Source organism: Dermacentor andersoni, chromosome 7 (assembly GCF_023375885.2).
Source record: "Dermacentor andersoni chromosome 7, qqDerAnde1_hic_scaffold, whole genome shotgun sequence".
NCBI lineage: Eukaryota > Metazoa > Arthropoda > Arachnida > Ixodida > Ixodidae > Dermacentor > Dermacentor andersoni.
The window spans coordinates 53,899,657-53,924,556 of NC_092820.1; the positions used below are offsets into that span (position 1 = coordinate 53,899,657).

Below are 24,900 nucleotides of genomic sequence, written 5' to 3' on the forward strand. Positions count from 1 at the left end.
ACCGTATGCAGGGTGTCCAACGTAGCTTGAGCCAAACATAAAAAAATAGGCAAATGCCACGTAACTGAGCAGAACCAAGGTAACGTTGTTTGAGCTTTCTGTTGCTCAATACCTGCTACATAAATGTGTTTTTCCAAGCGTGAAAGAAGCCCGCTTATACACGCAAAGTGCCTCAAGTGGCCAGTCGTGCAGCCATTTTGCGTGTACTTTCCGGCTTCTTTCACGCTTGGAAAACACTTTTCTGTAGCACGCATCGAGCAACTAAAATATGTATGAGGAGTTCTTCCTGTGTCTCTGCAATTTTCTCATTGGCACTTTTGATCCAACTATAATATTGGAGAAGTTGAACTATTAGTCAAGACTAATTATGTAATTCGCTGGAATCACAGAAATGCTCTGAGTATCTGCAAACAACGGCAAACATGACTGTGGTTCTGTCCAGCTACGTAGCATTTCCATATTTTAATGTTCGGCTTAAGTTACGTGAGGCACACTGTATATGTGTGATGTGTGAAGTGCTCGAATATAGTGTTGTGGAAGGAGAAGGAAGAAGAGAACGCTATAGATTGTACGTGCCAACGCGAATTTAGTTCTGAGTGGAAGACGACGACGGCGAAGAGCGCCAAGCACGCGAAGGCGCCGCAACAAAAGAAAACAAAAAGAAAAATGATCCAATCGGAAAGTGCTTGTAGTTCCCAGGGGTCAATAGGGAGAAGAGGCCAGAGCAGCAGGAAAACAATGCGCGCTGACAGAAGAGGGGGGGAAAGTTCGAGGAAGCGACGCAAGGTTGAAGATCGGCTACCGGACCGGGAGCTGAAGACGGGCCGTCGTCTTCCGGACCCGAACCAGCACAACTACCCCGAATTGGGGCCTCCTGCCATTCTGTTGCCAGGCGTCGCTACTCTTCCCGAGCCCGGACGGTTTCCCGAGGTCGGCGAACTTCTGAGCCCGCAGGCTGAGTGCAAGATCTCGGCCTACGGGCCCGTGTTTACACCCAACTAGCTGGCCGAGACGTCGCCTCTATCTGCTCGTGCGACCGAGCCGGCTGCGTCCCTTCTCCAAGCCAGAGCTGTGCTCTGGTGGTTGGCTCATCGGTCAGCTACATTGACACTATTGTGAGACAAATGCCACTTCTTTCGCCGACTCGTCTCCGCCTCTCCGCGTCGAACTGTTGCGCGCACGCTCACACTCATAATCTGCCCCTAACTCGAGTGCCGTGGTTACTGATTACTTCCTACTATATTTTCCGTCTTGTTATGACTTTTCGTTGACTTATTATATTATGCGTTTCTATTTTCGTTTGTTACAATAAAAGATTTGTGTGTGTTTTGGAAGTAACAGCTGTGTCCTCAATTTGTTTATGAGAAGCTCCACCTCCTTGAATTGTTTGCAACAATTAGAGAAAAATGAACTGCCTCACAATATACAACTATTCTCTTCTTAAATGGATCGCGATTTTTGCCGCCTGCATCACACCAGTCGTTCACAGAACGCCTCTTTCAAGAGCACTAAATCTCCATCTGTTGAAGCGTCATCTGGTGTGTTACAGTGTCTGTAACTTGGCGCCATTACTCGTCTTAATGTATAACGTTAGCTTGCTGTCGAACGTAATTCGCAACATATGCTTATACGGGGATGATTGCGCAGTTTATCACCGGGTAATCTCACCAAAAGATCACATCCCTCCTATTGACTGCTTTCATAAACTCTGTCAGCGGTGTAAAACTTGGAAAAGCCTTTAAATTTGAGGAATTCCTTATACATGTCGTTCTTAGTGTTCTTGTTTTCATCCACGTTTTCCTACGAATTCAATGGTTGTGCACTGAAAAAAGTGTCCGAATATAAATGTAATATTCATTATTTTACTGTCGACATGTCGCAGTCTCATAAAACAATTTCATCTGTAACAAATCAGTTTAAAAGATAGGTCACTTTTGGTGGACGTGGGGCACAGCTCCAATAAATACTAAATTATGCCCGCCCAAATCCTTTATCCGGTCACTTCTGCAGCATGCCTGTGTCGTTTGGAATTCATGCGAAACTCAAATGCGGATAACTTAGAAATCATTCAAAAAACGCAATCTCGTTTATCTGCCAATGTTTTGGTAGAGGCTTTCCCTGTTTTTCAAATTTTTTACCCTCAATCTCGCAACTCTCAGCATCTGTAGCTGCTCAGAATCCTTAAAGTTCTTACACAACCTAATATGTGCACCACACTCTCCTTCCCTTACCATATACAGAAAATTCGCGAAACCTTCTCCGTCTAGGTGGCCTCACCAAGTTATATCGTACCCTACCGGCTGTGGACGCACGCGTTGACAATGTTTACCGTCATACTTTTGGAACTTGCTGCCTGGAGATATTGCATGAACGCCTTGCATGAACGTTGCATGAACGCCGCAGGCGGGCACTGCACAAAAACCACGGAGTAAGACATTTAGGAGGTGAAACTCCCGTCAGCGCGAGCGAGCGCGGGCGACGAGACAAAGTCACAATTGTTGTATGCGCCGACGGGGCCGTTATACAGTGGCGGCGCCATGCGGCGCGTCGTAGAAGCCGCAGCGAAAAAAAAAATGCAGCGCCCGGGCCGGCGGTTCCGGCGCGCTCTCAACGGCGGTAATTTCTTTCCAGCCCGCCAGGCGCCGCCAGCACGATAACGGCTCCGCGGGCTTGTAACCTTTTCTGGTCGCCGCCAACCGCGGAGTTTCCACTCCTAAATGTTTCTTGCTCCATGACACAAACGCATACAAACTCAGACTCGCGCGCACACACAAACACACACACACACACACACACGCACGCACACACACACACGCACGCACGCACCCACACACACACGCACACACAAACACACACACACGCACGCACGCACCCACACACACACGCACACACAAACACACACACATGCACGCACGCACCCACACACACACACAAACACACACACACACATTCACGCACACACACGCACACACACACACACGCGCTCACGCACGCACGCACACACACACACACGCACACACAAACACGCACGCACACACACACACACGCACGCACCCACACACACACGCACACACACACACAAACACACACACACACACGCACGCACGCACCCACACACACAAACACACACACACACATGCACGCACACACACACACACACACGCGCTCACGCACGCACACACACACACACACACACGCACACACGCACACGCACGCACGCACGCACGCACCCACACACACACACACACAAACACACACACACGCACGCACGCACGCACCCACACACACACGAACACACACACGCGCGCACACACTCATAAACGCACGCACGCACACGCACGCACACACACATACGCACGCACACACACACATACGCACGCACACACACGCACGCACACACACGCACGGACGCACGGACGCAAACACACACACAAACACACACGCACGCACGCACACACACGCACGGACGCACGGACGCACGGACGCACGCGCGCACGCACGCGCGCGCGCGTAAATTTACGGTACATTTCCATACAGCTATTTCAAAGCGTTTAAGGAGACCGGTAGCATGACTCGGGTGTTAGGTGGTGGTAGTTGAATGCCAAAGGGCAAAGTAAAATGGGACTTACATGTTGTAATCCGTGCAAATTGTAGGATATCCGTACTCGAAGCAGTGGGTCTTCAGGATGTCGAAATAGATCGTCCCCACGGTCACAGAAGTGAAGCTGCTAACATTTTGGAGGCAATTGAAGAGCTTATGGTCGTCGGGGCAGTTGGTCCTAAGGAGCAGGCAAAAAGAAAGTATTGTGTTTGGGTTTACTCTGTCGAAGCCGAGCAAGGAATTGATGTTGCTATGATGCTTGTTTCAGTGAAAATGACGGAAGTTGATCGACATGCGTATTGAAGCAAGCAGGCTGCAACTCGAGATTAGAAACATGAGGCAGTTCGTGTAGCGTACTCTTTTCTCTTATAATTATGGTCAGGGTGCTTACCTAAGTAAAAGCTGAAATAATTGCACTCGGTTTTAAAATGGAGATTAGCCTGAAGGAAACTTTACATTTGCTTTAGCTACTTTAGGTGACAATTTCCAATTAAAAGAAAGAGAACAGTGCGCCTACAATTTCTGGCCTGCAAGCATTCGTGAATCGTACGACAAAATAAATGTGTTCTCACATTTCAGAGGGAAGCAGTATTTGTCAAAGAGAAACTGCTCTACACAAGCCGCGCATCAGAGCTGTATCTGATGAGCGCTGGCAATCCTGCCCCAGAAAGCATTCAGTGATATAAGCGATTCCATTCAGATAAAACCACGTAGATTCCCTAGCCGGGGTTGTCTACGGGAGCAAAGTGTGGGGTCGCTATCTGTAAGGATTATGTTCGCTTGAATCTATTCTTTTCTTATCATACGTCTTGCAGAGTGGTCGATCTTCGCAATACCAGAGGCCTAACTTAGTACAAGCTAGGGACGAGAGGCAAGAGAAAAGGGGAAATACAAAAAATATAAGGCGCAAAGCACCGCACGAATATCATTTTCACCTAGTTGCCGTAATCTATGTAGTTCCACTTCTTGTTGTGTAACTATTACTCTCTACAGTGCCTAGAAGTGTGTTCAAAATCAAATCTATATAAAAAAGAGAGCGATTACCTAGTGGAGAACCAGCGATATGCAAGTGGATGTGTCAGGAATCGAGTGTCCTGAGATGAAGTGGCCGAGCGAAGTTTCCCGATGCCAGTACTAACTTTGAGGCTGTTTCTAGAGATCACTGTGCACTTTGTACCGCACCACTGCGAATAAAAAGTGGTCGCTTTATGCGTATTATCAGGATTGATTATACTGCTGGGGTATCGTTTTTCGCAAGTTTCATAGCATGTCTGCTCAGTTAGGACGCGTCCGAAGTACAGCACTGCACAGACTGTTGTTTATGCCGGGGCCCGGCCCGAGCCCTAGCGTGATATGAGAGGGTCCTTGAATACTTTTCATCTTCTCCGAAAGTACCACATAGCGAAAGAAGGTGGCACCGGAGGTGCTGGCGTACGTGTAAGGTGAACAATCTGCCCCGCCAAATGGCCGAGCTGCGCGTACATGCTAATCTATCGCAATGAAAGATGCTTCTCTCACATTTATTTCATCATGTTTGTAAAGTGAACATGCAAAGGGAACTTTTGGCAAATTAATTTAATGTGCGATCCGTTTGGGTTAAAATTATACATGACATCGTTTTATGATTGACGTCGCCCCCCTCAACCTTAGTAGGCCTCCGTTTAGCTGTCTCTATTTGCACTTTCTCAAGTTAGTTAGCTGGATAAGTTCGGTATATTCGGTTCTCTAGATCACTGTGTTACTTAGGTATTAGTTTATTATTTAGTAATTTAATTCATTTTGCGTAGTAATTATATCTAGGTTGTTAGCGAAAAATTTTGCTATTTACGTAAGATAACGTAGCTAATTTATTGATTAGCTTTTTTGTCTGATTAGGCAATTAGATCTCCTGGTTACCTGAGTTATTTAGTTAGCTTATTTGGTGTATTACTTACTTATTATTATGTGATTAGTTTACTGGCTAAGTTCTTAATTTGTTACTGTGGTGTGTTACGTTACTTATGATTGAGTTTAGTTATTATTGAGTTTAGACGACGTCCCTGCGTGGAGACGCCGTCTTCATTTTGCTCTACAACTTTGCACTCCGTATTGCCTCTTCGCGCTTCTATGCATGTAGCCATTGATAAATTTATCATTATCAGTAGGCAACGTAACGACCTTCATGAAGCGGTTGTCGCTGCTCTTCTAAGTTCAATACGATGAATGACGCTTGATGATTGGTCAGCTCCATGCTTACCGAATCGCACTTATTCGAAGCGTAAGGGCGAGAAAATTGACTGGTTATATACAAAGTTTATCTGTGAAACGCAACAAGTACTCGTAAAGACAACTAAAGGCAAATACAAATACAGTTTTGGTTTGAGCAACCGGGGGTGAGAAAATGACGGCAGCCCTCTGAAAAAATGTATGTAAGGAAACTAAAAGCGTAAGCGGGTACGTCAGATGCTATTTAAGCATAAAACCAGACTTCAAGTTGGCAATGCCCCGCTTTATAAGAAAGTGAACAAGACAAGCGGTGTCGTCCAGTTTCACGCAGTAATGACGGGATATACTGAGAACACAATGTAAGTGTATGAAAAGTCTATGGGAGCCGCTAATCTCATGTGAATAGATTGAGGGTGTACAGTCAATACTTGGCTAAATGAAGCGGCTGGGCACTGATCAGAAAGAGGCGACAAAGGAAATTCCGGAAGAACTCTTCTCACGATGAACATCGGCGTTAATTCAATTTGCAATAAAGGAATCCAGTGACACACCGCATTGTCACCGCCGAAACGCGTCGTGTATTAGACGCATACTTTTACAGGCTACGCTCTGGCGCGTCCCTCTGAACACGCTGTCCCGTCTAACGGCGCTGCCACAAGGTGCGCTCCTAGATGTTCCCGTCGTCTGCGGGATGCGTGGCGCGCCGGTGCATGCGAGTGCAGAACAAAAAAGAATCCACCAACAATTAAGATACATTCTAATGCGAAATGTGAGTGCATCCTTTATCATGTCTGTGCGCGATACATTCCCTGGCGCGGACAATTTTTCTCGTGCGGCACGTTGAAAACGTAGCGAGAGTGGCGCGTGTGCCTTGCTAATTGGGAGATTGCGAAAGACAGCGCGTGGGCACGATTCGCAGTAGCCGCCGCAGACAGACTTCGGCTCACGCAGTGCTTTGTTTCCATATATGCTGCCGGCGGCGAGATTGGTGCACAGACGACGGTCGCTACTCTGGCGACATTTCCTAGCCATCACCGCCGCAGAGCCCGTCTTGCACGGCACTACACTTTGCTTCGCACGCTTTCACCATTGTCCTCCTCCTCGGCTTTCCTTCTCGCGCTCTCTTCGTTGTTCACCGTCTTTCATCCCCCGCTGCGCTCAGCGTTCACACTTTCATCCTTCGTTCCGCTCGTTCGCTCAATTACGAAGGACGCCAAGGCTCACCGTAGGAACGGGTGCCTAAGAGCTACGCCCTAAAACGCCTCGTGTATGAAGTATATAGCGTAGCTGGACTCCACTCATGTGTGTTGATAATGATGATCTTTGGCATCCTTTTCAAAGAGCTAGTGACAAATATTTAACTAGCCTGCTTGGGCTAATCAAATATGCAGTACACGCTTTTCAGTCTACCATTTTGCCTACATGTCCGTAATCTTTTTTCTCCTGCTTAAAACTTCGATATCTACCTTGCACCGTTACTTATATCTGTACCCGATCCGGTCCTACCACTCACTTCCCTGTTTTTTTCTCCACCTGTACTCTAAACGTGTCTTATGTTTTCTCTTGACAAAGTGCGCCATCTAGTGGCCCCACTGCGCAGCACGCGCGTTCCACGCCGGTGTAGGAGAACGCTGAGAAGCGCGTTTTGTATGAGGCATGTACTGCCGCCGGGCTCCACCGTAGTGCTTACCTCCGGAGAACCTGTGTAATCTAGTGGCGCCGCCGCGACGTCCACCTGTGGCCTTCGAGATTCTTGGTGTTTCGTTGCCGTGCGAACGCTGAATATTACTCCCTCTCTGATTGTGAGCATTGAGGTAATGCTCCAGGCGGCTCTTTTTGAGGAATTGTTGTGACTCTGGTTCGATTGTGCGCACCACCGGAACAATTTTAAAATATTTTTCATTAAGTAGCGGCGTCAGTGAAGTTAGATACGCACCACGAAGTGGGTATTGTTCCCCAAGAATGTGAATTGCATTACCGCCCACGAACCCTACAAAATTTTCGCTATTCGCCGATATTCGCTGCAAGCCGTCTTACCACACAACCTTGATAGTGATTAATGCACCCGTGTCCGCATTACGGCCAGAGAACGTATCCACCCTTCCGGGCTGCATGCCGAAACTAGACAATTCTGCAGCCGGGAGCACCCCCCAGGCAGTACACCCCAAACACTACCGGGCGCCGGGTTCGGGAGCACCTGCACCCATTTTTTCGGTGGGTGCCGGCGGTGGGTCTCGAACTGTCCACCTACCGCAGAGTGGGTGGACAGTAATGCGGCCACGGCTGACAGATAGTGGCGGCGTGTTTAAGAAAGGAGCGGCTCAGCCACCTTTTATTAGACTGAGTTTGCACCGACCTACTTGAAAGGATACTGGGAAATAACCCTGATTGGGAATTGTAAAATCAATCTAAATAACGAAGGCTTGGGCAAACGATCCTCTCGAGAAACTGATCCAGATGACACAGTTGTTCAAAAAACTCTGAGTTGGAAAGAAACTAGGCGAAAAATAACGCTGTTTCATCCCCAATGCGAAACCGTGAACAGATTTCCGGTATAATATTGTGCGAAGAAAGGCTCCCGCTTTTTCGCCTGGTATCGGTTGGAGGCAACATTCGTAGAAGAGCACGAACAATATCCTTTCAATTCATCAACATGGACTCCATTGCATGCGTCATCATCGCCATATTCGATGTTCACTGCATGACGAAGGCCTCTCTCTGCATGCGATCTCCAATAACCCTTGTCCTGCGCCAGCCGATTACAATTTGCGCCTGCGAACGTTCTAATTTCTTCACCCCGACTAGTTTTCCTCCGTCCTCCAATGCGCTTCGCTTCTCTTGGCACCCATTCTGCAACCCTAATGGTCCTCCGGTTCTCTAATCTACGCATTACACGGGCTGCCCAGCTCCATTTTCTTCTCTCAATGTCAATTAGAATATCGGCTATCCCCGTGTGCATGTTGGTCCACACCTCTCTCTTCATGTCTCTTAACGTTACGCCTAACATTATTCGTTCCAACACTCTTGGCGCGGTCCTTAACTTATTCTCCAGCTTCTTTGTCAACCTCCAAGTTTCAGCCGCATGTGTTAGCACTGGTAGAATTCAGTGATTGTGCACCTTTCTTTTCGATGATAATGATAAGCTTCCCTTCAGGATCAGACAATGTCTGCCGTATGTACGCCAACCATTTTTTTGTTCTTCTGTAAAATTCGTTCTCATGATCACAGTCCCCTTTAATCGACCTAGGTAAACGCACTCTTTCACAGACTGTAGTTCACTGGCGATCCTGAATTCTGGTTCCCTTGCCAGACTATTGCTCATTATGTTTGTCTTCTGTGTATTAATCTTCAACTTTACTCTTACAATTTTTTTAAGCTCCTCAATCGTTTGGTAAATTAGAAGAAAGCGTGTTAACCAAGTGGCCCGATTTTTATTAGTCATCTCATAAAAAGCCAACAAACACTGGCACTAAGGACTACGTAGGGGAAATTACTTGTGCCTAATAAGTGAAATAAAGAAACGATAAATTAATGGAAGTGAAAGTGGATGAAAAACAACTTGCCGCAGGTGGGGAACAATCCCACAACCTTCGCATTACGCCTGCGATGCTCTACCAATTGAGCTACCGCGGCGCCGTTTCCCCATGCACTTTGTTGGGTATTTATGTTTCCTACTACAGTAGAACCCTGGCAGTGTTAGCGAGCGCCACCACACACAAGCCTTGGCGGCGGATGTGGAACATCCTTTCTGCCGCAGGCATCACGGGAACGTGATCTTTGAAAAATCACGTTCTCGTGACGAGATCACATTCTCATGATGACTGCGGAAGAAAAGATATTCCACATCCGCCGCCAAGCTTTGTGAGTGGTGGCGCTGGCTAACACTCCCAGGGTTCTACTAGGAGTGTTAACCACATCGCACGCACGCGTAAGGCGAAAACCGCTGCTATCAATCTGAAGCCCTCCAATCTACTTTATTTTTACTCTGACACGTACAAATCCTTTCCACACAGGGTTCTGTAAATATATTCCAACTCAAGCAGTTACAAGCCTAAACATCGGAAACGCAATATTGAATATTTTCTGTAAGGACGCCAATGATTCAGAATACAGGGCATCAGCTTCGTTCTTTCCTTTTCTATTTTTAATCTTATTGACCAGTTTCTCCCGCAGGCATAGAAAATATAAAACTTTCGAAAACTATATCTACCGCCACTTTCCTGCTTTCACCATCACGAGTGCCGCCCTCGCACCACCATGTTCACGTAGAGGCTGGTTATTGAACTCACATGGTGTAGAACATGTAGTTTGTGATTCCATGCTCCATGCCGAAGGCTGGTATGCTATCTTCGGAATTGTCATGGTCCCGACAGCACATGTCGGTGGCGCTGGCGCTGCCCAAATCGCTATAATTTTTCGCCACGTTGCCGGCTCCGCACCACTTGGTTCCTGCGTAGTGGTGATTCATGTATAGGTGGTGCTAACTGTACTAGGAAATACCAAGGTGTTTCAATGCCATGCCTCTCGATATTAGGTCGAGACAAAGACACACGCTCTAAAACTGCGGAAAAAGCCAACTTTTGGAGATTCGAAATTCCAAGTTTTCCATGGACACCCGCGAAGCGTTTCTGTCAGGAAAGCGACGAGAATGTGAAAACGCTCTTCCCGCCGGAGTCGTTGTTGCGTTCGAATTAGTGCTTACGCTCGAGGGGCAAGTTCTTAACTGGCGTTTATTCTACATATTTAGGAGGATATTGGGAAAAGAAGAGAACAATGTTCGCAGAAGAACAAATACAAAAGGCGAGTACTGAACCTCTCGAAAATTGACAAAATTTTCAAAATCCTCTCTACACTACTTTAATGCCACACTTTTCGGAAGTTCAAGGCCCAGGCTAAAAAAAGCGTTTTTAGCTTTAGTGGGCCTGCCGCAAATTCGTCGAAAGTGGCATCGCACCCAATTGGTTTTCTAACGCACTGGAAAAATTGTTGCGAAATATTAGGGGCGACATTTCCCGAATACAATCCAATCGTCTCAAATCAGTCAGGTATACCTGAAACCTATTTTCATGTTGGTCGCAAAAGCTGTTGTAAAGAACAGAAAGCTAAACTATATTGTCAGTCCTAGTGCACAACTTATTCAGAAGAAAAATGCGCAAACGTTGCTAAGATCCCCTAATTCTTAGGACATCTCGCACTGCTTTTGGAGATAGAGCACATCCTCGACGTACAAGTGCCTTTCTTCTGCCCACTCAAGCTTCAGCTGCACAAATGTCAAATTACTCTGCGAAAAGATGGACCACCTTGCAAAACTATGCACCATAGTAGCTGTGCAGAGTGTGTGCTTGACGTCGTATTTTTATTGCGGCGCTTTCAATGTGGTTCAGGCTGAATCGATATATCACCGTCTGCGGGAACACAACAGCACGCGCAACGGAAGAGGGATTCTTAGTTCTACATATTGTCCGCAATGTGATTGCTCGACTCAGCTTAAAAGCTGTTGTCATTGGCATGCATGACGACGACCGCAGCTGCGACATTGAAGCTTCAGAGATTGCGCTGAAAGAAGCAGAACGAGTTAGCAAACAATCGACGGCACTAAAAGTAAATTTTGTGCTTCTACGTGCCAAAGCGACCATTCTACTGCGATGGACACCGTAGTGGGGGACTCCTGAATTTTATTGACCACCAAGATGTCTTTAATGTCCATCTAAATCTTAGTAAATGAGCGTATTTTGCATTTCGCCGCCATCAAAATGAGGTCGCCGCGGCCAGGGTCGCGCACGCGACCTCTTCGATTTCAGTAGTGCAACGCCATAACCCCTAAGCTGCCACGGTGCGCATCATCTATTGCACTAGCAGAGACTTCACTCACCTAAAGAGACTGCACGCATGAGTGTGCAAAGAGGTAGAGGGAGTTCTACGTGCAATTTTTACATTGTTTGCGAGCTTTGTCTCTAGAAGCATATTCACTGTTACTTTCAGTAGCATGTAGCTTGGATACCAATTCTGACAGCACTCTATCGATTGCCTTGTATGCTTAGGAATTAGCCTTCTTAAGCAGCGACAGATGTGTGGGATGAGATTGTCATTTTCTGGGTCGAATTCACAAAGCTTCGAGTTCGTAAGTTCTCTTTGCCAATAGCCTTCGCTAATGATATGCGCAGGATCAGGATTGGCTAGAACTTTCTCTTATGGATACTTCCAGAACACGAGCGTTTTGTGAATACTGTCCCTAGTTCCTAATCATTCAATGCTGTGAAATATTTTTTTTTTCTTTTACTGCTGTTGCTTGGAATATGCAGTGAGCCAGTATGCATGACATTAGGATTTTCAATAGTTTCGAAATAAATTGTTGTGTGTCAGAGCCAAATATGCCACTGTTACGTTTCGCCTACGGCGCGCGGTATAGCCGGCGCGGATGCAACGGACGCCGGGGCTTCGTTCAAAGCGGCGGACATTTTGGCCCGTTCGGAGCTGCCGCAAAGCCTCCCCGCCAAGCGCGTCCAGGCGTGTTTCAGTGCCACGTGTCTTCATGTGTGCGTGTGTGTGTGTGTGCCCACGCTTGTCAAAGCGCGGCAGCCGGGGAGAGGAGCTCCCCAAGTGTGAAGCGAGGAGGTCTGACCGGCGCCGGGTTGGCGGATGCGTCACTACACTCGTCTCAACATGTCTCTCAGCGTGTCCGTGCCCGCCGTCACGTGGCCTCGTCACGAGGCCTTCCTTCTTGCCCTCAACTGCGAAAGTATAAGAGCAGCTGCCCCCGGACGCCAAGAGAGAGGCTCCGATTTCTTCCGTTGAGTTACGTGCTCTCCTGTCTCTCCACTTCGGTCGACCTGACCGGCCGCTCTTTTGCGATGCTAGAATAAACAAGTTGTTCTGTTACCAGTCGACTCATGCTTTGCCGGGACCTTCGGATGCTTCCAGTTGTGCCCTAGGCCACCAGGCCAACGCTACCCTTGGGGCTTGCGACCCATTTGCAATAACGGGCGTCAGCGCTGAGATTACAACAACTCGTGCCAGCGGTGCGATTACTACAACTGTCTGCCAGCGGTGAGATCGCGACAACGGAGGCCAGCAGCGAAGATATGCGGTTGACTGTATGCTGAGCAGCACAACGACCATCCGGGAGCAGTGCAACGAGCCCTGTGTGATGACTGGTTGCCTGCAGCGGAACGACTGCGCTGAATTCTTGGCTGCGAGGTTTGGTGAGTGCGGGACTTTCTTCTTCTGAGTTTTGCCAGGCTTTTGTTAGTGTCAGAAACAGAGCTGGTAATTGTGGTTGTCGTTGCTGCCGGGTTAGTTTGCGGCAAGACAATAGTAGGCAGTAGAGAAAGCAGCATTCAGAGCAGCCATGGATTTGAAGTCGTTGCGCAAACCGAAATTGCTGGAGCTTGCAAGAGAGTTGGGTCTGGATGTCTCAGACAAACTCAGAAAACCAGAACTGCTAAGGGCTATTCTTGAGTCAGAAGCGGAGGATGACGAGCTGTCGGAATGCCTTGAGACCATTGAGGAGAGGGCAAAAAGACAGGAGCGCGAACTTAAAGAACAGAAAGAAAAAGAAGAGCGTGAACGTAAAGAACAGATAGAACGAGAGCAACAAGAGAAAGAGAGAGAGCGCGACCGTCAACACGCTTTGGAAATGAAGCGTCTCGAGGTAGAGATGGAACGCGCTCGTAAGTCAGGCACACGGTGCAGGAGAACGAGTATTGTTCAAAATGACTGACCTGATGCGGCCGTTTAAGCTTGGAGAGGACATTGGTTTGTTCCTGGTTAACTTTGAGCGAACGTGCGAGAAGCAGGGGTTCTCTCGGGAAACGCGGCCACAGCGCTTGCTCACTTTGCTACCCGGCGAGGCGGCCGACGTAGTCGCTCGCTTGAATAGAGAAGAGGCAGAGGATTTCGACAAAGTGAAATCGAGTCTGCTAAAAAAGTACAGGCTGTCAGCGGAGGCGTTCCGTCGGAAGTTTCGGGAAAATGAGAAAGGTAAAAGTGAGTCATATACAGAGTTTGCCTACAGGCTTATGTCAAACATGCAGGAGTGGCTCAAAGAAGAGAAAGCGTTTGGTGACCACGAGAAAGTTCTGCAGGTTTCGGGCTGGAACAGTTTATAGTCGGTTACCTGAGAACGTGCGGTACTGGGTCTTGGATAGGCCAGACGTTAGTACGGTGGCTAGAGCCGCTGAGCTAGCCGAGGAGTTTGTGACGCGTCGGGCTCGTGGAGCTAAGGACGGTCAAAAGGGTGAATTTGGCTCCAAGTTTGAGAGGCCGAAGTTCACGCCCATGAGAGCAAAGGGGGACACACGTAGTGCGGATGCGAGTGAAAGAAGTCCGACCGAACGTAAGGAGACGGCGGCAACCGAAGCCGAACGCAGAAAGCGGTTCGAGACGAGGCAAGCGCGCGTTTGTTATACGTGTCAGAAGCCGGGTCACTTTTCGGCGCAGTGTCCGGAAACAAAAACAAAAGTCGTGTTTTTGTCATTATGCAGCACTGACGAGAACATGAAGCTTCTCGATCCTTACATGCGAGACCTCCTCGTGAACGGGAAAGAGTGCCGAGTGCTTCGCGATTCCGCAGCTACAATGGATGTAGTTCACCCCTCTTACGTAGAACCCGATATGTTCACGGGCGAGTGTGCATGAATCAAGCAAGCCGTGGAAGCTCATAGCGTGTGTCTGCCCGTAGCAAAAGTGCTTATTGAAGGACCTTTCGGAGCACTTGAGACGGAGGCGGCAGTGTCATCTATGCTGCCCCCCCAGTACCCGTACCTATTTTCGAACAGGTCCGATCGCCTCCTGCGCGAGAAGGGGCTTTTGTTTGGTGAGGCTAGCGTTCAGGCCTTAACCAGATCGAAGGTTCGGGAGCTCGCTGCAAAGGCGGTAGTTGCGGGGCCGACGTTGTCGAACAATGAAAAAGGGTCAGAGGCGCAGCAAGCTGATATTCAGAGCACGCCCGAACTGAATAAAACTGAGCCTGTAGCGTTAAAGGCACCAGATACTGGAGAGGAAATTCCCGATGCGGGAAAGTTAGAAGAGCTATCTGCAGATTTGCTCATCGCGCCTACGTCAGACGCACTTACTAGGTTGCTAAAAGTCAGCCGGTCGGCTTTAATAGCCGAGCAAAAGAAGGATGGCAGCCTAGAAAACATACGCTGCATTGTCAAGGAAGGTATTGCCAAGAAAAATGCTCGCTTTGTGGAAAGAGGTGGGGTCCTGTACCGGAAGTATCTAGACCGCAGGGGAGTGGAGTTCGATCAGCTGATCGTGCCTCAATGCTATCGTCAGGATCTGTTGCGCTTGTCGCATGGGGGTTCGTGGTCCGGACACCTAGGAGTTAAGAAAACTAAGGACCGTCTCTTGCAAGAGTACTATTGGCCAGGGTGTTTTCGGGACGCAGACCACTTTGTGAAGACATGCGACACCTGTCAGCGGGTGGGCAAACCAGGGGACAAATCGAGGGCGCCGTTGAAGTTGGTACCTATCATTACGGAGCCTTTTAGACGGCTCGTTATTGATACAGTGGGACCTCTGCCGGTAACAGCCACGGGGTACAGACACATTTTGACTGTGATCTGCCCAGCGACAAAGTTCCCTGAAGCAGTGCCGCTTAAAGAACTCAGCTCAGTTGAGATAGTCAATGCACTACTGTCCATATTTGCGCGAGTTGGTTTTCCTGCGGAAATCCAATCATATCAGGGCACAGTGTTTACTAGCGCTTTGACGACAGCCTTTCTCGAAAGGTGCGGGGTAAAGCTGTTACACAGCTCAGTGTACCACCCACAGTCGAATTCCGTTGAGAAGCTCCACTCCGTCATGAAGCGTGTGTTGAGAGCATTGTGGTTTGCACAACAAACTGACTGGGAGCTGTGTCTGCCTGGGGTGATGTTTGCATTGAGGACAGCGCCGCATGCGGCTACGGGGCTTTCGCCAGCTGAGCTACTGCACGGTCGCTCGCTGCGATCTCCGCTTCGCATGCTTCGAGACGGATCACTGCCCTCTCCAATGGCTGTAGACCATCTCTTCCACAAATGGCCGCCTCCTGCGCTGGAGCCTCGCTTTGCAACAATATTCCTTTGAGGTGCGTTACAAAAAGGGGAGTCTCAACGGTAACGCCGATGGCTTAAGTCGAAGCCCCTAACGTGGGAATCAGCCTCAAAATTGTTTGTTACTGATGTTTTTCTTCCTGAGGCAGGATTTTTAACGTATTGCTTTTGTGTAGTGTTTCAAAGTGATGATGTGCTTTCTAGTGCAATTTTCCGATTTGTGGACGCGTTCTGAGTGCTGCTAGACTACTGTAAGGAACTAGGCAGTAGTATAAAAGGGGAAAGAGCCTGGCATGGCTTAGTGAGGGTTGTGCCGTGCTTGCTGACTGAGCGGCTGAGTTTCGGCGCAGTTCTAACGCTTGCTGGGAATGAGAACAAAAATGGCCACTCTTCCGAAGTCACTTTGCAGTGTCCTGTGTGAACCTGAACGTGAGAACGAGGCCTTCTCGGGGCGCTGCGCTCAAGAAACGCCGAGGGACGACCGACTTCGGTTATGAGCATCATCGAGCGACATCCCTCCGGACAGCGGATGCAGTCCGCTGACCATCGGGATTTCCTTCCCCCGGCGGGGCGGTCTGTTACGTTTCGCCTACGGCGCGCGGTATAGCCGGCGCGGATGCAACGGACGCCGGGGCTTCGTTCAAAGCGGCGGACATTTTGGCCCGTTCGGAGCTGCCGCAAAGCCTCCCCGCCAAGCGCGTCCAGGCGTGTTTCAGTGCCACGTGTCTTCATGTGTGCGTGTGTGTGTGTGTGCCCACGCTTGTCAAAGCGCGGCAGCCGGGGAGAGGAGCTCCCCAAGTGTGAGGCGAGGAGGTCTGACCGGCGCCGAGTTGGCGGATGCGTCACTACACTCGTCTCAACATGTCTCTCAGGGTGTCCGTGCCCGCCGTCACGTGGCCTCGTCACGAGGCCTTCCTTCTTGCCCTCAACTGCGAAAGTATAAGAGCAGCTGCCCCCGGACGCCAAGAGAGAGGCTCCGATTTCTTCCGTTGAGTTACGTGCTCTCCTGTCTCTCCACTTCGGTCAACCTGACCGGCCGCTCTTTTGCGATGCTAGAATAAACAAGTTGTTCTGTTACCATCGACTCATGCTTTGCCGGACCTTCGGATGCTTCCAGTTGTGCCCCAGGCCGCCAAGCCAACGCTACCCTTGGGGCTTGCGACCCATTTGCAATAACGGGCGTCAGCGCTGAGATTACAACACCACGTTCCTTTCTTGTTTGTCCCTGTCTGCAACTCGCTGCGCCTGGTGTTCCTATATGGAACACCAACATTCCAATATAGCGTCATTAGTGAAATGTAATTAAGCACTTGTGCCCATTAATATTTATTCGTCGTTGTATGGCTGTGCGCTGCAATTTTCTGGGGACCTGTAGTTTTCAGCATATTTAATACCAATCTGGTCTCGTTTTAATGCATACGCGAACATTTCGTACAATAAACGAAGCTGATGTATCCAATTCATTAGGCATGTACGCCGCTTAAACACCCCGGCCTTCGATCAATTTCTGGAGAGCGCGGAAGCGGTGTGCTCACAAGTGCGTTCCGCGCCTATCTATTGCACAGGTGCAGGCAACTGATTCGATGACAATACGCTTTCGAGCACATGTTGCCAGATGGGCAAGTCTATGCTAACAGTGTTCCCCGCTCGGAAATTCACTTAAACTTCTCCATATTCTCAACGATCCCTCCATACGCCAGAGGAGCCTAAGTCGTCAAAATGGAAAAGCTAAGGAGGACTCTTTGCTCTTGCGCTAGTTAGCGCTCAATGGACCCTGCTGCGCTCTCAAGAAGTGTGCTGGAGGCTGTACACAGCTATGAAAACGAAAGCTTGCTTATTTCCACTGGCATCTGCCATGCTCAACTATGGTTCGTATTCCTCGTAGATAACTTCTTTGGGCAGTCACTTTTGCTTGACGCAGCGCTGAAGGGATAGTTGTTCTATCACGTGGATTGCCTAAGCAGTTATCATTTTATGTGATAAGCCCTAAGGGGATAAGCTTGTAATAAGTTATACATAGTGTCTAGTGAATCTTCTCTCTTTGCATCTTCTTAAATATCCATTATTTGCCCGCACAAGGCCTTGCACCTTGTCACCGGGATCGACCACTCGGTGGCACGAATATGGTACGAAATTAATACAGTCCGAGGAAATACGTCATTTTTGCATAATACTGCGCCACTATTAGGAAATTTATATTTACCTGGAAATATCACAAGGCTTTGAAGATCGTCGCCTATTGCGCTTAAAAGGGACGAGCCTTCCATTCTCGATTCTTTGTCTTGACACTTGTAGACAACTTCGTCCATTTGTGCGGTTGTTACACTTGTCACTAGCTCCGCCGGAACCAACCTCAATATTTGTTGAATTAGGGTTCTGTAAAAAAAAATGTTATCGATTAGTGTCCTGCAAGGCAACTTTACTCCTTGCTGTGGCATGATACGCGAAGCAGATGTTATGTTCTCTTTGTAGCTGCGCTCGGAAATATTTATGGGGGTACCTGTATGGATGAAAAAAAATTTTCTTAAATAAAATTTGACCAATGCGGTAATCCAGCCAGCCCTATACGTTCCTTCAGCCTGGCCGACAGTAGATGGTCGAGTAGCCATTCCAGTGCGTTCGCCAATCAATTAAAATTGGCTATTAAACTTTTTAGTTACTGGTTTAAACACGAACGTTGCAATGTTATAGTATTGGGGAAGTGAGCCGTCAGAGACAAAGCAAATAATGCGATTTCAAAAGCTTCCTTCCTTCTGAAGATACTTGTCGATGAAAATTCACCTTGGCCCGCTTAGGTACCGATACTTGGTTCAGAGGCAGCGCCGGAAACAATGCCCACGTCATGCTTCGAGGCTCGTTTCATGACAAAGGGTTCGCCATCTACACGCGCCTCTTATGATGTTATCTCGCGAAGCTCACGTGCTGGCGAGCTACCGTCGTTTGTGAGATGGAGGCCCAGGACGGCTCATTCGGTGGCCCATCAAGCTATCGCCGTGTGCCAATGTACGTTATGAAGCCCGGCCTCGGCAACTCCGCCGTTTCCGTGGCAGTAAAGCCCCTGAAACTTTGTAAAGTAGTGCCACTCTCCTCCTCCGCGTTCACTCCTCCTCGTTTCTCCTCTCTTTCACGCTCCCTCCTCGACCATGGCGCCGCCTACGATGCTCGAGCGCAGCAGACGACCTTTCGCAGAGTGAATGCACGCATAGCAAGGCAGTGCTCTTTAGGCGTTCACGTTGGCTTTCCAGCTCCGCGTAACTTCGTGTACAGCATAGTATTTCTAGTCGGATGCTTATACAAATTCGGTAACGGCAGCTTTTGTTTCATTTTTTTATAACTATTTCTTAAAAAAGTATCAGAAGGAGTGTTAACGCTGTGCGTTGACGACTGCGAATGTATCGCGTGCCCTACAATTAGGTACGCAACATTTGTCAAGGGCGTGTCGCAAGATCTTGTTGCGAATGGTTGTAAATAACACGTTTACCATCGAATGGCAACCTCTTGGCTTCCAGCAAGCCCTCAGCCTAAAGAATCCGCGCCGCCCTTACCATGTGAATTCGCGGCGCGTATCAGCTATGACGTACACAGGTTGACGGAGATCACTGCTCTGGAGGTTCGAAAGTGTATTACAAGCTACAGTGCCGCCAACGTGCGTGCTTGCCAATCTAAGCGCGCGCAAAGCCTCAGAGGTGGGCGCTGGTGCTATTATATTTCTCGTGTCTCAACGCCGACAGAAATACCGCGGCCGATCATCGAGTCGGGACTGTGCGTACACAAGAAAATAAAATGAGTTTTTAGCATTCGTGCGCGAAGCGGGAGCGCGATAACAATGCTTCACTCAATCTCAAACAAGATCACTGTGGGCTTCAGTAATTGTTGTCAGGTTAGTGACTTACCACGAATAACACTTCATCGTGCGTTGGTTCGTCCGTTTACTAAGTGACGTACTTGTCGCGAATCGAGTTGCACTGAGGTGCATGCATTGAGGACGGTTGCACTCCCTTCGAAGTAACATTTGCGAGACATTACTTTATTAGTGAAGACATGATCGCGCGAAGAATCCCCCCGCCATGAAGCGGCCGAAATTGCGGCAAGTGAAATGATGTTTTATCCATAGGTTAAAATGATATGAAACTGCATTCGAGTTGCAAGTTAACAGTTTATTTTCACATAGATGCATTGCAGATTTGCCTTTGCAGTCACAAGTCCGTGTGCACCATTTATTGTCTCATTGCGTAAATAAACGCACCAGCCTAAGGGTCCTACAGCAAGCGCGTCTCAATTAGACCTAGTGACTGTAGAAACTAATAGTGGCATAGACGAGCAAGCGTACGACTATATGAGCGCGCGAACTAAACGAGCGAGCAAACGACTAAACGAGCGTGCGAACGAACGAGCAAACGACTAAGCACGAACGACGACTACACCAGCCAGGGAACGGGCGGGCGACCGCACGTTTTCTTTGCGAGTGCTCCACCACCGCATCTTAAGCTTTGCACACTTTAAAGCTCACGCGAATTAGCACATACGTCTCAATTACCTATGATGCGGTCGCTCGACGACGAACGCACCGCGTAACACGGTTTAGGGAGAGCACGCACGCTGTTCAACGGTGCCTCTGTATCGCAAATCCACCGGGCGACCGCCAACGAGGAACACGAACAAATGTGGAAAACAAAGCTAGTCTATATAAAGAAGGCTAGTAAGTAACCACAAAAGGCAGAGAGTTGCCCTCCTGAGGTGCTTTCATGATCGAGACTGAAATTTTATCAAAAGGACTGCGCTGAATCTTAAAAATTTTGTAATCACGTTATCCCACGCAACCTCGCGTGCCCGCGAACTCGAGCCGGTTGGCGTTCAAAACGATTAAGTGCACCAAGCATGACTAACACGACCACGTAGTGCGCATACAAGCAAAGCAGACGTTGCGTAAGAATCATGTTAAAGCGTGCGTACAAATGACAACATGCACTGAACTGTGCAATATCTACTACGTTATTGCCCGCAGCACAATACGCAAGCCTGGCACATACAATACTCTGAGAGAGCCACAACTTACATCGCATAGTCGCGCGGAGGAAGTTGGTCGGAAGTTCTCCCTCCCGATTCGGTGAAGGCATGTCTTTCTTCTTAACCCGTTGCGCTTACCGGACGGTATCGCGAACATATTCTTGCCTCTTCTAAAACTATATTGGCATCCAAACGCGCAGCAGGTCATGGTAACAGAAAATGACGTGAAGCGACGTCGCACTTGCCACAAAACATCCTTCAAGGCGTTCACAAGATCAAAACAACACAGAATAGGAACGGAAAGAATGCCGCCAACAAGCGTCGCTTCTCGAGCAAAGATGGCACTGAAGCGCGACTGTAAACAAACGAAGCCGGCGCAAGGGGCCACGTGTTGCCATTAGGCCAATAGCGACGCGGCGTCGGCTTCGGCCAGAGAGCTGGAGGAGGAGGCGGCATTCTTCAAAGCGTGGCACTACTTTACGAAGTTTAAGGGGTTTTACGTGGCAGACGTACTTGGCGCCATCCATCGGGAGGTCGGGAAAGCAACTCCGCTTCCCTTGCACAGCCTCTTAGATCGGCGCGCGCACCGCGCGCCGATCCCGCACGTCGTGCTCTTTCACCCCTTCTCTCAACTCCTCTTACCTTGTCCTGCCACGTAATTTCCTCACTAACGACTATCTTCGCGCGCGCCTGCCAGCCCGGCGCCAGCTTAACCCGCTGCATGAAGTTTCACGTTTCGTTATTTTCTGTTATCGGGAAGCGTACGCTGCTGTGCGTTGACCGGCGTGGGCAGTTTCGTGGTCCTCGATAGTTGTGTGCTTATGTTCCGCGATGTTTCACCCGTTTCACGACTCGCACCGCTCGTGTATCCTGCAGTGGTGCACAAATACCTCAAAAAGAAGCCCTGCAATGTTCTTCCGGGTGCCTAAAAACAACAGGTGAGCGCGCAGACCCAAGGGCATAAGAAGACGCATGTACACGAACACGGCCCTCTGTATGTGTGTGCTCCACGAGCCTCCGGACGTCATTGCGCCTTAACTGTGCTACAGCTGACAAATAGATGTGACCTGGTCTTTGACTTTTCCTGTGGCAAGTCTCATTCTGCAACTTCCCTAACTGACCCAGCTTTCCATTTCGCACAGATTGCCTTTTCTGTGTGCAACCAATCTACAAATGTACTAACAGTTGAAATATTACTGTTCGTGTTTGTGTTTTATCTCAGTAATTGCCCATGGGAAATCCGCACGAACAGCCTTGATGTGCTGGCATGATACGCTTTTTTTTTTCTAGAAAGCATTAGCATTGCAAGTGTCCTGTATGCAGACTTTTGCAGTTCATGTTTATTAGACAAAGGATGTCTAATAGATGTCGAAACCAGCAGGGTATAGAGACGCTGCCTACTGGGCATCTGTTGCAGTCCGGCGGAGTACTTGCAGAGGAGAGATTGGCACTTCTTTGCTTTATAGGTGAGAATGCCTAATTAGGTATTATTGTTTATTTCGTTGTTGCATACTTCTCCGCAAGACTGCACCAGTGTTTCCATGATGGCTGAGTTTGATTGCCTTGCGCGGATGAAATCGATTGCTGTTGTTGTGCAGAGCCTCACACGTGCCGAGTGCGACAATCGGTATCATGCAGGAAAGTGTTCGTGTGTTACGAAAACGAACATAAAAAACTTCTCTAGTAAGGCAAGACAACAGTGGGTGTGTCTGACTTGCGTAAATCGTGCATCGCGATTGCTAACTAGAGACGGTGACGGCATAACCCAGAAGAATCGAGCAACAGATGTATCAGTCGAGCTGTCACTGACACATGTACTGGCCAAACTTGATGTACTGAATCGACTAGCTGTGTTACAAAGGCAGCAAGACGTGCAGTTGGCCAAGCTCGAGGCTTGCAACCAGAAAATGCTTGTACAGAGGACGGCAATTCAGGGTATGGAGATATCATTGGGATTGCTTTTTTCTAAGTATGACGCAATTATGCAAAAGTTGGATGAACATAAAAAGTAACTTAAGGAAAGAAACAAAAAGGTACACTGGAAGCCGAGCTTTTGGGTAGATCTGACTGGCTATCGAATATGGAGCAAGCAGCAGATGATCTTGAAAGGTATTCACAAAGAAGCAATTTAGAAATCCATGGTGTCAAAGTGACTGATAACGAGGACCTACGAAAGGTGATGGAATCTTTTGCAACCAAACTCGAACTTCCTGGGCCCAGTCAAGACGACATTGAAGCCATGCACAGAATCAAAGGCAAAGCTAACTCTGTCCCACCTATTCTGGTGTGATTTTCAAGGAGTGAAATAAAAGAGCGATGGATTGCAAAGCGGAATAGACTGAAGGGTGAAAAATATATACTTGAACGATAATCTAACTTCCCGAGTGAAGAAACTGCTATGGATAAGAAAAAGCTGGCGAAAGATAAGCAATATTGCTTCGTCTGGGTGCGCAATGGCAAAGTACTTGTAAGGAAACGCGAGGGAACGCCAGTGTTACGCATTGACAATGAATAAGGCTTACATAAAATAATCTGTAATGGTTGACCAAGTACACTCAACTGAACAATGGCTCCCAAGGAAAGACGAGTGGGCGTCAGAACTTTCCAGTAGCTTATTGCTTTAGCTAACCCAGGTGAATCTGAGAAGCCTGCGCAAACACTGGGGCATGTTAAAGATTCACCTAGCTAAAGCATTGTCATCAGCGCATGTTTTAATTTCAACAGAAATCAATATTTGAAAAGACGAAGGCGGTCATTTTGCACTGCATGCTTTTCAGTCTTTCTTTTTGGGCAGGGATAACAAAAGAGGTGGTGGTGTAGGGGTCTATGTGAAAAGTGGTTGACATTGTGAGAGTGTCCTGTGATTTTCAAGATGCTCAAGTAGTTACTGTATTGATGACTAAAGGAGATCTGGAATTTACAGTATGTGCTGTTTATAGGCCGCCGAGCACTAGCATAAATATATCCTTAGAAAATTTGGCAAGCTTCCTCAAAAAGTACAGAGACAGAAGCAGCATTATTCTGGCCGGCCATCTTAATGTAGACATTTTTGCAAGAAATAAGCCTGCAACATCTGATTACTTAACACTTTTGGCAAGCTACGGACTGGAAAACAATATTCCGAGTTATACACGCACGAAAATTCTCGGTCGTCGTTTAACAAGGTCGTGTATAGACCTTATCAGCACAAAATGTTCAAATATAGTTCATTTGGCTGTGTTATCAAGGAAAGCGCATCGGACCACTACTTTATCGCAATAGCACTTTCAGGAGATGCTGTTGCTTTAACTGAAACAAAGACTGTATCGAAATATCTTTTCAATTCTAATGAAGTGGATAAACGTGTGGGAACATTTAACTAGGATTCTCTAACGCGGCACAGCCACCTCAAGGCTTACGAACTGTTTGTAGAGGCTTTAGAGAGATTCACCTTTGCTCCGTAAAGAAAATAAAGCTTAAAAGAAGAAATAAGAAGAGCCCGTGGATTGATAACGAAATAATGGAGCTTTGCAGTTCTTGCAAGAAAGAATTTAGGCAAATGAGAAACAAAGTAAACTAACAGACCAACTAGGAAGCGTTACCACACAGGCAAGTTTTCAGCTTGCAGTGGTAATACCGGTAAAACATGGAACTTGGTTAACACTCTAATAGGGAGACCTGTAAAAAAGAGTATTGATAATACCCTTGCGGACGCCTTTCGCCAGTCACCTGCTTTCCAGGTAGCGAATGATTTTAACAAACACTTTATCGAGTCGGTAACAACATATAAAATGGGTGCATACCAGCAAATCTCCGAAACAATGTTACGTTCTCGAACATTCATTCTGCTTTTCGGCCTACCGTTGATGAAACAATATTGTGGGATATAATACGGCCCGTGAGCTTAACAACATCTCTAGGTTTTGATAAAATTAGGATAATAGATATAGCTGCGAATTTTGATGTGCTCAAATCAACACTGCTTTACATTTTAAATGAAACATTAAAAACCGGTGAGATACATGAAAACATGAAAGCTTGCATTGTGAGACATCTTTATGTGAAAGGATC

The 24,900-nt window shown here is 48.0% G+C and overlaps 1 protein-coding gene across 1 annotated transcript in view; it reads right to left on the reverse strand.

Annotated features, from left to right (window-relative positions):
- Positions 1–24,900, reverse strand: part of LOC126534428 (uncharacterized) — a 44,561-nt gene that overhangs the window by 11,930 nt on the left and 7,731 nt on the right. Inside the window, exons 3-5 of the mRNA XM_050181704.3 lie at positions 18,047–18,219; positions 10,096–10,255; positions 3,630–3,779 (exon numbers count right to left, since the gene is read on the reverse strand). Coding sequence (XP_050037661.3) covers positions 3,630–3,779; positions 10,096–10,255; positions 18,047–18,219 — 483 coding nt within the window. The remainder of the gene's footprint in view (positions 1–3,629; positions 3,780–10,095; positions 10,256–18,046; positions 18,220–24,900) is intronic.